General features: G+C 41.5%; 2 protein-coding genes across 2 annotated transcripts in view; one reads left to right on the top strand and one right to left on the bottom strand.

The window, feature by feature from the left end:
* Window positions 1–4,856, top strand: part of THBS4 (thrombospondin 4) — a 41,249-nt gene extending 36,393 nt beyond the window's left edge. The window contains exons 20-22 of the mRNA XM_069001597.1: window positions 293–465; window positions 2,599–2,738; window positions 4,643–4,856. Coding sequence (XP_068857698.1) covers window positions 293–465; window positions 2,599–2,738; window positions 4,643–4,704 — 375 coding nt within the window. The 3' untranslated portion in view covers window positions 4,705–4,856. The remainder of the gene's footprint in view (window positions 1–292; window positions 466–2,598; window positions 2,739–4,642) is intronic.
* Window positions 4,857–8,341: 3,485 nt separating this feature from the next.
* Window positions 8,342–17,052, bottom strand: part of SERINC5 (serine incorporator 5) — a 42,070-nt gene continuing 33,359 nt past the window's right edge. Inside the window, 3 exon segments of the mRNA XM_069001551.1 lie at window positions 8,342–14,933; window positions 15,195–15,342; window positions 16,030–16,069. Of these exon segments, the coding sequence (XP_068857652.1) occupies window positions 14,786–14,933; window positions 15,195–15,342; window positions 16,030–16,069 (336 nt within the window). The 3' untranslated portion in view covers window positions 8,342–14,785.

The raw sequence follows: 17,052 nt of genomic DNA, 5'->3' as shown, positions 1-17,052 counted from the left end.
TCCTGGTTTTTTAAGGAACTTTATCTTGCCTTTCTGATCAGCTGGAGCATTTAGTCTCTGCAGTGACTGTGCTCTGACCCTGACTGGTCAGATTGCCTCCTTTTCCTTTGTCCAGGTACCCAGCTGGTCGCTTTGTTCATGTAGGCAGTGGCTGCGGCTGTAGAACAGAAGTTAGGGGCTTGTTAGCAGTGGAGAGGATGTTTCTTCAGACCTGTTCCCCACTAAAAAAAGATCTATGGCTCCTGAAAGTGACTTTCTCTGTGGTCAGTGTTGGAAAATTGTATTTTTGCAGGCTGTGAAATCCAAGACAGGTCCTGGTGAGCACCTCCGCAACTCCCTCTGGCACACAGGGGACACTAATGATCAGGTCAGGCTGCTGTGGAAGGATCCCCGAAATGTAGGGTGGAAAGACAAAGTCTCCTATCGCTGGTTCTTGCAGCACAGACCCCAGATTGGTTATATCAGGTAAGAGAGGAAAGGATAGATAAAGTGAGTACAGATACATGTCTGCCTAAACTGTAATTTCTCAACACCTGATTCAGATGATAACCTGAGAATTTGTGTTATGTTTTTTTTTTGCACTGATGAAGCCTTATAACAGACTAGACCTCTGAAATTCTGCCTGCAGTTCTTTTTCTAGCAGAGACAATTCCAAGTTAAACCTCTTTGTATGGACCATCTGTCTTTTTTAACTGTGCCTTACCCTGATGAGCTCTTTTCTGGCTTTAGTATCTTGTTTTCCAAGCTACTGCTGGCTATTGATCTGAAAAGCAATATATTTCACATTTTCTTAATTTTGATATTTTAGAATATTTTTGTTGGAACTGGGATAGTTCATTTATGTATTCTAGGATAACAGAATTAATAAAAGTTGTCCACTTAGAGGTTGTGATTCTAGCTAAGACCAGTAATTATCCTAATGTGATAGACTTGCAATTACTCAGCATATAATCAGAAATTTTGTCAAAGCTTTGTAATGCATGTTATATATTCTTACTTTGGTTTATTGGGGGAAAAAAAAGCTAATAATATAAAAAAATCACCATTCAGGATGAAACATTTTACTCTGCAACATCCAGCAGAGAAAGCAGCAGGAATTATACTTGTAGATCAAGGCTGACATTAAAATGCAAAAAACTAACTGCCCTGGCATAATCAGCTCGGGTTTTTCAACCTTAGAATAGAAATATGGTAAGTCTGTTTTTCTTCAAGAAAATCACCACCCTGCAGTTGAGATGCAGTAATTTGATGGTATAATTATTCCACTTTTCTGGTACAGAGCATCATCTTCAGTGGTAATTTGAGTGATTGTGATTGACTTTTACACTAAAACTGATAAAGAACATTTGTACTGTCAGTTATTGTGCCCCAGCCACCAGGCAGTAGCAAATAGATCTTGGGTGGCAACTTATGTTTAGACCAAGAAGTCTGTAAAGCTGCTGCATGAGCAAACATCTCCTATGGCTGAAGTATCTCCCACCAGCCTAACTAATGCTCCCTGTAACTGGGAAAGGTAGCAAAGTCTGTGTCACAGAATCCTTTAAAGGCAGCCACACCTAAAGTGAGCCTCTGTCAGCTCTCTGTCCACTCTCGCTGTGGTCTGGTTAGGCCAGATGCCACAGACCACTATGTGTCTAGCAAAGATTTTCCAAGGCTTCAAGGAAGCCTAGGAAAAAGTCACTTGAGCCAGCCTCTCCCATGGAAATTTGCAAGACAACAAGCTCTGTTCATTCTACAGGTAAACTCAGAAACATAACAGGAATTGTTTGGTTTGGTTTTTTTTTTTCCCTTATTTTATGAAAAGACACAGGAACTTTCATTCCCTTCACCATTTGCTCTTTTCTTGTATGCAGAAATGTGTCAGCACTATCCTCATCCACATCCTATCCTCTAGGCTCATCATCCTCTAGGTCATTTACCTAGGCTGAGGACTTGATGTGGGCAGTGCTGCAACAAACAGCTCAGCTGGCTCCAGTGTGATCCTGCTCAAGCCCTCAATAGCGAGCACACACTGGGCAGCTGGTGGGGCGCAGCTTTCACAGGGCCATTTGGGAATTTGCTGATGGGTTTTCTAAAAAGAAGATGCTAGATCAGCAAAACACTTCCTGGAGTTAATCATATTCACATTTTTAAAGAAATCTCACAGACAAGTTTAAGATTCCAATGGTTTGTTTGAAACTTTTCCTATTTAAAAAAATAGTTCAGCTTGAAACTTCAAACTATGTAAGACAATATCCATCTGACCTTCTTCAGCTGATCTAGTCTGGTTCTCCTATCACTATTGACTGTGGAAAATTTCAAGAGCTAAAGTGCTTAGCTGGACTGACTACAGGAAAAAAAAAAATTCCAAGGCTTTTTCAGGATATGTAGCAACCCCCCCAAACACCCTCCCCTGTCTGGCTCTCACTAGCCTGTAGCATTGCTCCAGTTCCCAGCCTACACTTAGTTAAGGGGCTACCTTTACTGCTTTTTCTCCCCTGGGCTAGATGGGAAGGATAGCATGCCCAAGAATAGAGTCTACATGGATAACAACATTACTTTCAGGAATGTTGCAGACTTAGAAAAGACCTAATAGAGCTTCTGTTTGCTTTCATTAAGGGCAAGATTTTATGAAGGCTCTGACCTAGTGGCAGACTCTGGTGTAACTATAGACACCACGATGCGTGGAGGACGGCTTGGAGTTTTCTGCTTCTCTCAGGAAAACATTATTTGGTCCAACCTGAAATATCGCTGCAATGGTAATCTTGCTATTACATCATTTTAGCTAACAACTAGCAAGTGAAGAACCAATAGTAAGGCTGTTGGATTAAGCCATTTTGCATCCTTTCCTTTGCCCTTCCTTTCCAAGTTATTCACAGCTGTGAAATGCCTCCCCAGACACCAGCAGCACAGTGCAGCTCAGCCAGACAAGAACTAACACCTCTCAGCTGCTCCTTCCAGAGCAGTCACTCTGCTGGCGAGATTGTGCCAACTGAGGGGAATAGCTGTCATCAGAGAATTAGGAATGTTACATAAAACCAGCTGACTCTGAGAGCTGTACACACACAATAAATACACTGATACCATCATGTATGTAGATGTCTTGAGCTTTGAATACAAGGTGAAATACACCTGGAGAGCCAGTGAGCTCAGGCACCAGGCATCAGTCTCACTTGGGTACTTGCTGGCTGGTCCTATATGTGGGGGGACAAGATCATAAGATACCTTTCCTCCCATGTAGGAATGCTCCTGATTCTGTGGAAGCGTGCTGGCTCACTGCTCTTGGAGCAAGAGCCTTTTAGCTTAGCTCTGATCATCCACTATGTAAAATAACTCAAACTTTGATCACTCACACAGAAGCTGATCATTTCAGGGTACTCCTGCCCCAGCAGCAGCTCAGGTAACTTGAACTGGGGCTGAAGGGGTTGCCCCTCCTCCTCTCAGCATCCAACCTTTGGAGAATAATTACCCAGACAAGTTGGAATAGTTTCCTTGTCTGCTTTCTGTGGATCTGAGAAGCCCAGTTCAGGCCTGCAGGGGACATGGCCACTCTGTGGCATGTTATGCTGATGGACTCTGGTACTTTGACACTCAGTACTACACTTTGGCTGACTCTTGGAGGTCACAGTTAAACAGGGAATTTCTAGACAATAATGCTTACAAATAAAAATTACTTGGTAAGTATTTTCAACAGTATTGTGGTTTCCCAGAAAGCATGTATCAAAGCTGCCACTGAGTCATACTTACATGGCAGAGAGCAGGCAAGTAGCTTTGCTGCAGGAGCTACATTAAGTCAATGAAACCCACTGAGAAAGACTCTGAAGTCCCTCAGTATCTGTTTTCATTTCAGACAAGTTCCTACATTACAAAGAATTTCAAGCCTTTAAAAAGTGCTCCACAGAAAGCAAAGGACTTACCCCTTTTTTCTACATACTGTGTGTGTTAATACACACGTCCTTTTTATGAGTTTAGAGCTACCTCTCCTGCATCAGGGTGGAAATAATCAGAGTAAAAGTTGAGGTCATGCAGTTGAGCTTCATTGCTGTGGCTCCACTGCTGGCTGCAGCTTTAGCTCTATGGTTGCTCTGTGGCTCTCCAGATAAAATGTTCTGGGATCTGGGAAAGGCAGACTGCAAACAACACTTCAAACAGAACTGTAGTTACAACATTCATCCATCTCCAGCTCCCTTGCCCAAGTCTCAAGTCTTTATGCCAGTTGCTATTGGTCCTGGGGCTAATGCTTTGTGTCCCTTCTTGAGTCCTGGAAAACCATCACAGGGAAGTTGAATTAGGATACATGAGAAATAGAGATGCTGGCACTAAAAATGTGTCTGGCAGGCAGAGCAAGACAACCACTTCTCTTGCCTTTCTGGTTAGCATTTATTGATAAAAATTTAAGAGTGCAAGCCACAAAGTTTTCAGAGATATGTAATTTGAAGATAGATAGCACTCCCTTGTAGGCTGGCACTGTAGCACTCACTGTCTTGTTAGCCTCTTTGTGTTTTTCTGTGGTATACAGCTCAAACTGAAAACATTCCCTGTTCAGTCTTAATGTGTAAACAAAAGAGAAGCATGTTACGTAAAAAGAGAGTAGGTGGGTAATCTAAGTGCTCTTTAATTTTGTCAGAAGAGACTAAACTTTTTCATATTTTCCTGTTTTCAGACACCATCCCAGAGGACTTTCAAGAATTTCAAGCGCAGCAATTTGGCGTTGGGGATATTTAAAATGTAAAAGCAAACTAACATTGCTATTGCAAACAGTAAAACAATATCTTTTAAATCCTTATATGATTGTTGTTGTCAGAGTGCACACCACAGCTTTGTTCTCATTGATGTGACTATGTCAGACTTTTTTTTTGTATAAAAGTGAAAATAAAAAGGAGACAAAACATACTTGGACCTCACTTGTTTTCAAATATGCCCTCAAATCTAGAGAGCAGCATGTAAACGGAGTGACAACTTGCTTAAAACACTCTCAGGAAAAGTTTTACTCTACTGCATTTTTGGATTCATAATTAAACAGGGTGGGGAAGACAGTGAAATTTTCTCTACCTTGAATGTGTTATAAACAACAGGTTGCATCTGGTAATGAAGTGGTTCAGAGCTGTTTGGCTGAGCCAAGTAGTACCCTTCCAGTCCTCCTAGGAATAGGCTGCATCTCCTTTAGGACAGTTTAAGGCCTTTGGACACTGTTACTTTTGGCAGACCTCCTCTTAAGCACTGTATTAGACCTCCCTGCCCTCCCACTTGCAAAAACTGTGAGTAACACTATCACATCCTGGAAAAGCAAAAAAGCTGACAGCAGAGCACTGTAGTCACATCTTACGACTTGCATGTGACTAAAACAAAAAGACTGAGAGATAATCAATGCAGAATCACCTAGATAAAATAATCCTTTCACATGCACAAAGCCAGGCTTTGACCTGTTGCCAGAGCCGAGCTCCCTAGGCAGGTACTGTAATACTATGCAAAGTCACCAAACTAAAACCCCAAAACATTGTTTTAAGCATTAGTAACCATTAGGACTGGAAACAAAAAGTCAAAAGAAACTGTATCACAGTGCACTCTCTAATTTGAAGTGCAGAAAGCTATTAATACAGTGCACATTTTTACTACGTTGGCTTTCACAATGGAGCTAGGAAGGGAGGGACGACAAGCTCCAAGGACTGTTGAACAGATAGGATAGTTACTTTAAAAATAGCTATATACTTTTAAAGTAACTATAGGATAGTTACTTTTAAAAGGACATTGGGAAATGGCACTTCAGCCTGTGGGGACGGGGGAGGAAGAAATACAAAGGGAGGGAATACAGTGAGAGTTTTAAAATCAGAAGTAGCCCTGGGAAAATGAATATTCCTAGCTCTTTCCCAGTACAAGGATACAGGGGGAATGCTGAGTTAAATTATCAGGTGAAAGCATGAAACAACAAAAAAAAGTTTCCTGTTCTCAGTACAATAAAAATACTCTTAAGGATATTACAAGCTATCAAAGGCTTTGACTGCTGGCAGAATTTTCCCATGGGCTTGTCCACCATTTCCAAAGTTTCTGGAAGCAGGGTGGTCCTACGGGCTGTCCCATGAGGGATCCCAGAGTCCCACTACAAAAAGCATGATGCAGGAGTGTTCCTTTGGTTCAGTGCTTGATGATGAAAAGTCCTCCAGTTTCAGTCCTTTCCCCTTGGCATCACTAAACCCAACCACTCACCAGATGTCTGAGGACTGAAAAGCTATTTACTTTGGAGCAACACAGACAGCATTGTCAAATTATGCCTAAAAGATGACAAAAAGTGTGTTTTTCTAGCTGAACATGGGCTAAAACTGCAGTATTGTTCATTTATGAAGGAGAACACACTGTGAAACAAATTTACATCTTCCTTATCATACATTTACATTTCACCAGAAGGAGCCCTTTCTCCAGGCAAAAATCCTCTCTGAATGGTCTGGGCACAGCCCGGGCAGAAGGCAGTTGCTACGTTCACACACACGAGTGCAGAACACACGGGTCCTGCAGTGCTCACATTTTGCACAAGTGGTCTCCTCACAGTGGATGCAACAGGCCTGGCCCACCCTGACCTGTCTGCAGCACGGGCAGCACACACCAGCTCCATCAGAAAACATGATTGCACTTGGCCTTCAAAAACTTGCCAGGCTCCAAAGCTCTGTTCAGCCCTCCTGCCTGCAGCCAGAGCCTCTCCTTCTGCTACAGTGGCTGGGAGGGAGCAGCCTGGCCCTTTGCCTTATCAGCTGGCTTACCACCATGGAGCTTGCCTGGTTCCAGGCTCTCTTCCAGTCCATGGCCATTGGAAGCTGGAAGGTGAGATACAGGCTCCGGCTCTCATGCTGTTGCCAAAGGTAGTCTGTGAAGCTGTGAGCCTCTAACCGCCCCTGACAGAAAACATACTGGCTTGCTCTGCTGGCAGCCACAGACAAAAGTTACAAGTCAGACAGCCAGAACTTTCATTTCAGGAGGTGCTGCTGGGACCTTACGACAGGATGCTGCAGCTTGCTATGTCTGTTACACTGACACACCAACTGCTAGGAAGCCTACGAGATCAAGAGTGAAGCCAGCTGTTGCAGACAACATTTGCCCCAAGAAGATCACAGTCTGGGCTTGGGAAACCTTCTGCCTCACATTCTCATCAGAGATTGTGCAGTCCCTGTTTAAAATCATTTAAACAAGCTTCTCTAGCACCATGACCCCTTTCTGGACTATTGTGCAATGCAGACATAGCTCCATGTGTGGCCTCTGGCAAGTGAAGATGCTGCAATCCCGTATCTTTAAAACTCAACATGTAGCTTGCTCTTGACCTCACCACCTGCACAGCAGGGCTGTACTCAGCTGGAGCAGCAGCTGTATAACTACTTTGGAGTTCAGAGTCCTGCAGCTTCTGCACCAGGATCTAATCTCTCAAAAAAGATTAACTGTTTCCTGTGCGCTGCAAACACCATGGCAAACACACTTCAAGTGCTTCTGTTCCCTGAAGACCATCTGGCTGGAATTGTGAGGAGGGAACATCCTGCCAGGATGCTGTGGTGTTGGGTAAGGGCAGGGGTGGGCAGGCTGGTGGGAGGCTGTGGAACACAGGCACTTGACTGTCCCAGCCCTTGGGCACCACTCAGGAACCTGTCTCTGCTTGCTCCTAGGTCCAAACACACACCCTCACAGCTCCATACACCAGAGCTCTCTCATGCACCAGGAGCTGCACAGGGAATAGCAGCCACCATTGACTCTGGGAAGCTTTGTCAGCAGTTTCTCAAAACCACAGGGAACTGTGTCCTGGTGTGGGTCTGGTCAGCTCTGGCACGGGGGTCACCCTCTGGCACAGGAGGCAGACTGCAGCTGGCACACGCTGAAGCAGGACATGGACGGTGAGAGGGAAGGAGCCACCACCTGTGAAAACAAAGCACTTTCCCTGGTGTCGATCTCGGCATGTCAAATTCAACAGCTGCTCACCCCACCATCTGGGCGAGGGAAAAAAGATTAAAAATCAGAGATCTGCATCTCAAACAGCTGCACAGGCTTCAGTGCTACATCGACCTTGAAGATACTTTGCACTGCCAGGGTATCTTACACGTCTCAGGGAGCTGGATTGTTCAGAACAGATGCCACAGACAAATCTGTGCATCTGTCATCGTCCACTATCACACAATGGCAAAATACAAAAACAACATGGACATTGAAGGCCTCTAATATACCATAGAGCAGGATTTTTTGGTTAAACAACATTCAAATTTAGGGAACAAAAAAGATAACCAATTTACTTTTACTGGCTCAGTAACTGCATAGCTAATCTAAGTATTTAGATATTTTTTAAGTTTCTCCAAGAATGAACTGACTTTGAAAATTTAATGTAACACAACAATTCATTTCAAATGTAAGAAAAATTTTATTGGTCCATTAAACATTAAATCTATAACAATACATTCACTCAGTATACAAAAGGAAGTGTCCATAAAAACCATTAACATGCTATAAAGGCAAAGCTGTTGACTATTTTACAAGTAGGATCTTACAATTCTGGAATCTTTACCAATCCTTAAAAGTCAAACTGTTACAGTTACTAAAGACCACAACACTTGCAAAAAAGTTAAATAAACTGGCAAACTTCCACTTCACTGGGCTACAGCTTAATAAAATAAAAACACACATACACACCAAAAAGTTCCCTTGAGATATTAAGAACCTTGAAAAAGACTAATTAAAATCCCCTCACCATTAAGAAAATGTGTTTATATTTTGACTATTTTGCATCCAGTTTTTGAACATGGCATATATGAGACTGAACACCACGCATCAGTGGTGAACAAAAAGCAGACACTGAACCCATATGTTCCTAGTAAATCTTTTCTCAGCTTGTATATTACAAGTAGAATTATTTTATCTGGAAGTTAATTCTCCTCACTTTAAGTCTGCATTGGATGTCCAAAGGACACCTAAGCACCTGGACGTGTATCGATAAGAGCAAAACTAAAGCTATGGCATGTCAAATGATCCATTATTTCCCCATAGTTTTCCAAAATTCTTGGCTTTGCACTTTCTTCTTGGCTTCACACTGAGGCTTCTTTGGCAAAAGCATGGCTGCACTGCTGCACCCTGAAGCTCTGGTGAGCATAAGCCCTAGAAGCTTTAGGCTGCTGGAGTGGTTTCAGAGTTGACGACTGCGGCTCTGAACAAGTCTGTGAAAATGTGTGTACGCTACACGCTGGGAACTATTGGAGACTGGCAGGCAGCAGGGAAGCAAGCTGGCTTATATCTGAAATAAATTCTAACTTTTTAAAAACAACATTATTGAACAGGTGTGGAAAAATCAAATCTAGATTCAATAAAAACCTCTGAACAAATGGGATTGAAGGCCTATTTGAAGCCTACAGAATTTCTTCGGGCATTAGAAAGCAGTCATCATGCCAGTCTCTCAAAGTTGCTGCTTCAAACTCTGGACAGTGTGTCTGCATCCCCATCCTGGGGCACCTGGGCCATGAGGATGTAGAAAACGCAGAGACATACCAGTTCCCAAGCTATGTATCCTGTTCTGAGTAGAAACAGCCAAAGCTTTCTAAGCACTTGATCCCTGGAATTCACTTGTACGGTCATGTGAAACATTGAATTCAAACTACTGTTTACAAAACTGAAAACACACGTAAAATGTCATGGCGTTCATTATGTGTTTCCCTCCCACAAGAACTCGTAGGCCACTTCAGGAAACAAAGAAGCAGTTTTCACAGAGGAAAACCAATCCATGTTATAAACTATGATCTTTGCTTCAATGCTGCAGGTTGTCCTGCTATGAAAAGGAAAGGATCAGTAAGACTTGGCAAAGTGGTCTTTGCTAGTTTCTAGCACCAAAGACATCCCATTTGGCAGGCAGCAGGTTGTCTGGGAATGAACCAGGTTTACAATGCCTTTAAAAAACAAATCCAAGAAGAAAAAGGCAAATAAAACAAGAAGACATATCCTCCAAGCAAAAGACTTCTATTGCTTCTAAAGCCCAGAAGGAAAGATGAGAGCAAAATTTTAGCTGTGGATGATCTCAACTCATCTAGCCACATAGGTACAGTCTTGTGGTATTTTGCATCATCAACTTACTTAGGAGAAAAGCCTAGCAGTTTATAAAATCTTTACAGTGCAGTTTAAAAACAGTCTGTAGATTACTTTGTTGCTGATTTGCGCAGATGCCCACGATACTGTGGGCTGCTAGCCAAAGTTCAAGCAGCAGTATCTGAAGCACTCAAATTTTCCTGATGCCATCTTTCAAAGCCAAAGAACTGTTAAAAATCAGTTTTTTCACGAGTGCAATGGTTGCTTCATTAATAGCAATGTTCTAGCCCAGAAATGGCTGCAGCAGTAGCTGACAAAGCAATTACACATGCGTAATTTATAATCTCAAAGCGCTTATAGACTTGTAAAAAGGTGCTAAAACACAAAATAAATAAATAAATAGACATGCAGTGTTTATGATTCTGAGAGGGGACAAACCCTCTCTCTGAACTATGCATACATTGGCAACACTGAATTCTGCATTTCATAGGAAAGCAGCCCAACCCAGCCAGGATTTACCATGTTCGCTAGGCACGCACAAGCTGCTTGAACCTCATGGAAATGCTTGCAGGAGAAAGCTGAGAGTATCAAAAACATGCAATACCTCTGATGTACAATTGCAGTGGAGCTCCTTACTTGGCATCCAGCTGCAAGGGCTGCCTGCACACGTTGAGGAACTATGTGGCAAACAGCAAACAAGCATATCCACCTGCTTTCCACACATTCCTCGTAAAGTTCTATCGTTTCATTTTTTAGTCCAGTTACCTGGATTCAGACACTTGCTCTCTGACTCTGTCCCACTTATTTTACCCCAAACAAGAACCATTCAGGACTGTGGCTCTTGGTTGCCTTCACAAGGAAAAGTACAATTGTTCCAGTCTCAGACGACAGTGTAGCAGTGAGGTCCCAAATAATCTTTATGATAGCAAATTTGAAAAAGTAGAAAAAAGCCAACAAAATTGCTTCACCTTCCCAGCAGAACTTCTGCCAACACTGTATTCCTCCAAGAGTCTATTAAACTATAGCATTAGTTCAAATTTAAATGGAGGAAATTTAGTATAGGACATGTTCTCTGGTCTTGATGTCTTTGTAAGCTTCCTCACTTCACACAGCCCAAACCCACTAGGAGCCAGACGTGCTGCACCACTTACGTCTGGGAACAAATTCAGTGAACAACACAGCACAAGGCAGGATAGAGACTGTGCAGTGAACTGCCTCAGCAGACAGTCACCTGCACTTTCAGCTATAGGGAGAGAAAGTTAACTGTTTACAGCTTAAATGTAAAACTACTCATTTATTTACAAAAGCATCAGGCTACTTGTGAGTTTTCCCACTTAATTTTCCACTGCACAGTAATACCTGAAGCAGTCTTATCCCCAAAGGTTTGTCAAGCACAGATTGTTTGGTCTTCCACATGCACTCCGGGTCTGATTGTGCCCTGTACACACTGGTGTAATGTACAAGGCAGCATCACCCAGTCACAGGCTCAGTCCAGGTTTTCCAGTTCTAGTGCCACCTGAATTAATAGTTATCACAGCAGTAGGTATGAAGGCACTTCTTAAAAAGTTTTTTTTTTAAAAGCCCATTTGCATGAACTGTTTGGAATCTATGGGCTGGGAATTTGATTCCTTGACCCGAGCCGAGGATTTTATTAGGTAGTTGCACATGGAAGTTCACAGTACAGATTTTACACAGAACACTAAGGCTGTAACGTTTGCCTGGCCAGCAGGAAGCCTTGTCTTGGTGAGGAACTAGTCTTTGCACACCCAGGTGCCACTAGTTACTGATTCCTTAGAAAGGCCTGGAAGTCCACAGCTGGATCTGGGGCACCGTGGACCCAGAGGCCTTTGAAGTTATTTATTTTTGGGGGTTTTCCCCCGAAGATTTGCTCAAAAGTAGACAAAACTGTGTAAACAGGCACTGCCCTATTCCCACTCCATGTATACCTGCAGATCTAGATGCTTTAGGTTGATAGCCGGTAGTAGGGAAGGATGGAGGAGCAAACCAGTGAGGTAAGTGCTGTCTAAGAAGAATGGACTCATGCCTCACTGTGGACTTTCTTTTTACAGCGTTGTTTCCTCTGAGCAAAACCTATTTCCCTAAAACAAATTATATTAAAAAGGGCACAAGGAGGTGCAGAAAGTCCTGATGCAGATACTACATAAAGTAAGTGTTTTTGTAAACAGGAACATCAAAGGGCCACATTTGTGACCAGGATGCCTACTATCAGAACCAGACAACAGGTACCATTCCCTGACTTATAACTTGACATAGTGCATGCCTTCTTCCATAAAGCTCCTTTCCCCAATTGTTCTGTTACAAAAAACATGGCTAATTTAGGTGAAAAAAGCTTCATTTCTCATAGTACAACATATATGGCACTAGAAGGCAATCTTGGAGGCCTGTTAGGACCAGGCAAGGCAGGAGCAAGAGCCTGGACTATTGCAGTTGCAGCACACAACTATAGCACTGGATCAAAACTGTTTGTCAGAATTGCTGCTATGAGTTAGGTGGGACAACTGTTAGTCATCATTGCACAGCCCATAAGCTCTTATCTTAGAGTATGGACAGATAAATGCTTCTGGATTGAAAAAGCATTTATAAAGGCCTTTTTCAGATGCAGAAGTATCTGCGTAGTGAGTCTCCAAATGCAGGCAGAAGTGTCCTGACAGGTCCCCATGCTAGCAGACCTCTTGGCAGGATCAAAACCTCCCAGCAGAAGCAAAGGGAAAGAGAAAAACCTGCCTCCCTGTCCAGAGCTATTTGTTGCTTTTGTAACTCAGTGTCAAAGCCCAGATTCAACTGCTATTTTGAACACTTGGTGCAAACAAGAAGAACGCCAAGGCAGTCACTGCTGGACAGACTCCTCCTTCCCTCAGATCTCAGGACAGATGTATTTTGAGGCTCTAATCGCTGGAACAGGTGGTGTAAGTAGAGAGGACTTCAGACCTGAAGATTTTGTTTTAGGTAAGAATGCACAGGGTGGGGAAGATCACATCCCTGGAAAGCTCCAAGCAGGACAGAAGCCCTGGGATACCATAGCAACAAGGCAGCTAAAAATGGTAATGAAAGCAGGACCAGAACTGAGATCCGATATGTTAAGATTACTCACCAGGTGGGCATTAGCTATTAATTATTGCAACAGAACAACTAAGGCATGCAAATGTTTTGGCCAACACATTGGCCTCTGTGTTGTGCTTTTCTCAGTTTTGCAGAAAGCAGTGGATGAAGATTTAAGGCTCCATCACATCTTTTAAAAAAGAGCTGCTAAATTGGTTGATATTTCACACTGTGCATATGTGTGAATATATATGTCAAGAGAGAGAAGACAAAAACCACCAGGACTAGCTTAAGCCATAAATTCATCCCACCAGAATGTAGATAACTATGTGGCTTCAACCTTATTCAGCATTCAGGGCATTTGAGCTGTTGTTCTACCACCAAATCATCTGCTTAAATTAAAAAAAAAAAAAGGTGACAAAGTAGTATTTAATATTGTCAAGTCATTTGTACTAAGGCAGCTGCTTGCTGTATTTGTGTCTTCTGGTTTTGCTTTTCTGACTGCTTACTCCAGTGCTTGGAACAGGAGTCCTACAAAAGAACTGTCTCCATTAATATATTGATTGGTTAAATCCCATCCCAACAGCAAAACTAGTATCAACAGAGGAATATAAAAATATAGCAGTTAGAAAAAATACTTTCCAGCCAACACACAAGCAGAAAAGATGACAACACACTATAGTCCTCTTCTGACCATCAATGCACCTAAAATATTAAAAAACTAGTCATGGAAACAGAACTGAAGATCCTGGGAGATCTTTAGATACAAGCTGAAACAGCAGGGTAGAAAAGTAAACAAGCACCCCACTTTTAAATTTAACAGCAACTGGCAGTGCTCCCTTAACTATCATCTTCTCAACAGCAAACATTGTGAATAAAGAATGTACCTTTTCTTACATCCCCCATGCAGTACACTCAACTTTTGAGTACCCTGGCAAAGCAAAATTGGACAAAATTCAGTTTGAGAATTTGTGTGTAGAACTCCCCTTCAGTTATTAACTGGGCTAAATCTGAATTGCATAAAATATCCAGGTGCCTTTAAAGTAATAATAGAATAAATACTTTACTATCATTGATATACTCCTTTCTCAATCTAGGTATAAAATAACTTAATATATTTAATACTTAGATAAACAATTTTTAGTAGATCCTTTGGCAGTCAAATTCTCATATATTCTCTTATTTCTACAGAATTATTTAGATAGGTTTTTGGAAAAAAAACTATCTGGATACTACTTACAAGAATTATATGCTGTACAAAACAGCAATCCAAATCACCACTGCAAACTGTAAAAGAAACAGTTAATGAAAGAGTGTAAAAAGGAACGAATGCATATTTGTTACAAGATACCAAACATTCATGGGGAGTAAGAAGATACCATCTGCACCACGATTTTTTCTTTTCTTGTCAATGAAGCCAGAGAAGAATTGTCAGTTATTTGAAAAGCATTTCACTTATTCCAGTTTATGCAACGACCGTGTTTTATACACATCACACATAAGCATTGTAAAGTTTCAAAATGGGTTTGTTCCCTTAGGCAATGCTTGCTCATGATAATAAAAAATGGTAAAAAAAGTCTGCAATCATTTGTTTAGTCTGACTTAAAAGGTAATAACTGGTACATTATGGTAAGTGGGTAAAATGTGTTTCCTCATTCAAAAAAAAAAAAAAAAAAAAAAAGAGAAAAACTTAATATGACCTTTTGACTGTTCACACTGAGAACTCTCTGGTTGGGCAACAGAGTGGAGCAATAAGAGTCCATAAGTATAGACCAGCACAAACCCAACAGGAGACCATCTTAATCCAGAAGATAGACCAGGTTCCAGTGAAGAATTTTTCAATCTGAGCACTTTCGTAACTGTTATAGGGGAAAAAAAAAAGGAATTAACTTTAGCAATAAACAAAAGACTTTAACTAGGTTAACCCATAGAGGAAGCAAGAGAGAGCAGCCCTTTATAGCGCAAGATCTTGCTCAAGAATGCCCAAGAAAGACTTGTAATGTCTCTTCAAACTTCTACCATATGGGTAGGAAACACCCAAACAGCAGAACTTCCTGTTCACATCTTCCCTCTCAACAGAGAGAGATGTTAATTTCTCAGCATTAAAGAAATACACTTACTGGAACCAGTGAGTTACTGTCATCATCACATAGAGAGAAGCCAGGAAGAAAACAAAGTGGAAGTAGGCATAACTGTACACTGTGCCCTTCTTCTCATCGTAAACCACAGTCTGGCCTCCCCTTTTCTCAACATGCTCTTCAGCATCAGCTGTAAGAGACAGGAAACAAGAACGTTTTGCAAATGTAATGAGAACTGAAAACAGCAGCTGACTTCACAAAGAACACAGCAGAACATCTATGGTGTGATTTGGGAATGCGTGATTGACACAGAGTAATGCCTGAACATTTCCTTGTCCTCAGAGCATGGGTCTAAACCCTGAGCCTAATACTGGACTAACACTGAAATCCTGCCCTATATCAGCGTCCTGGCTTGCTGAGTAGATTTTGAGCATTGAGAGCATTTAAACTGCTCTACCTGTTAATATTTTTCTGGCAAGTCCAAGCTGATAATCCTGATTGTACCAGTTCTGCAAACAGGACACTCCCTTCCTATCTCACTCCTGAACTGCAGTCCCTGCAGAGCTGCTGAGCCAGAAGTCCAGCAGCTAGCTACACACAGAGGCATGCAAAAAACAGAGATTACTCTTTGTATGTTGCAGTAATGAAATGTACTTTAAAGAATTATTAACTAGCCTAGTATTTTTAAAACGGTGTTGTGACATCCCTTGCTTCCCTCTGTAGCCTAATTTGGAGCACTTCATCTGCTTCAGTTTGCTTTCAGTACTCTATTGAATGAGGGTACGAGCAGCTCTCCATCCACAGCTGTGTCCTTACTCTCTTGGGTTTGGTCCAAAAGCCACAAATAAGGTAAATTGTGCAGTGAAAACATAATTACCATCTCCATCGGGTACACAGCAAAAGCAGCAACGAGCTACCTGTGGAACAGACAACAGGAAGAGGGTAAGAACCTGTGCTACAGCAAAGCAGAACAGCTGGGGAAGGAAGGTCTGTTATGCCTAAGATACAGACACTAATTTAGAAAAGTCTGGTTTGTATTTCCAACCAGCACCAAACTCAAATTAGAATTTGCCCAGTAGCTCGTAACAGCAGTTTCCAAGCTTTGGAAAAATGTGCTCAGTAAATTTGAAGAAATGAGCCAGTCTTTAAAAATTACTCTAGCCACTTTACATAACTCTAGGTACAACGCAGATGCAAATAATTATGACAAAATGGTGGAAAAGCTACACTAAAGAACATTCACATTTAGGGGACTTCTCTATTTCGATCTGCATATAAGAGCTCTTCAGGACATTTCTGTACTAAAAGTATAAGGAACTTTCAAAGCTCTGATGCATGGGCTGGAAATCACAACTGTACCAGTGTAAGTCTGAAATACACTTATCTTTGCAAGATTTTGCTGAAATGCAGCTAGAATGAGCACAAGCAGAAGGAGTAAAAGCAGAAACCTGCTTCTACTGTTTTACTTAAATGAAGATTTCCTTTTTTTTTGACCTGATGGATAAAGAAAAGCTAAAATTGACATTTCTTGTGTTGAATGGTAACATAAATGGAGAAAAGGTGTTGATCATGTAATAAATAAATTTTAAGTATATTTCTTGCACCAGAATACAGTAAAAGTCAGCACTTTCTGTAGTGCATCACCAACATTATTTCTACTGATAATAACCTTCTCTGGGATTTATTTTGCTTGTGGTCTTGTGATTAAGACAATGAACTCTGTTAGGAAAATTCACTTCCCTAACTATCACATCAGTCAGTCTTTATAATATGAAAGTGTATTAGCTTTGTATATTTATATGTTATTTATATCACAATATACTGTGCAATGTAATGAGGCACTGGAATTTTACTGGAGACTTTGGTATTGTTCATATTTAAGTAAAACAAACTAAAGGAG

Source organism: Aphelocoma coerulescens, assembly GCF_041296385.1.
Source record: "Aphelocoma coerulescens isolate FSJ_1873_10779 chromosome Z unlocalized genomic scaffold, UR_Acoe_1.0 ChrZ, whole genome shotgun sequence".
In the NCBI taxonomy this organism is placed as follows: domain Eukaryota; kingdom Metazoa; phylum Chordata; class Aves; order Passeriformes; family Corvidae; genus Aphelocoma; species Aphelocoma coerulescens.
This window is presented reverse-complemented; position numbering and strand designations above follow the sequence as displayed.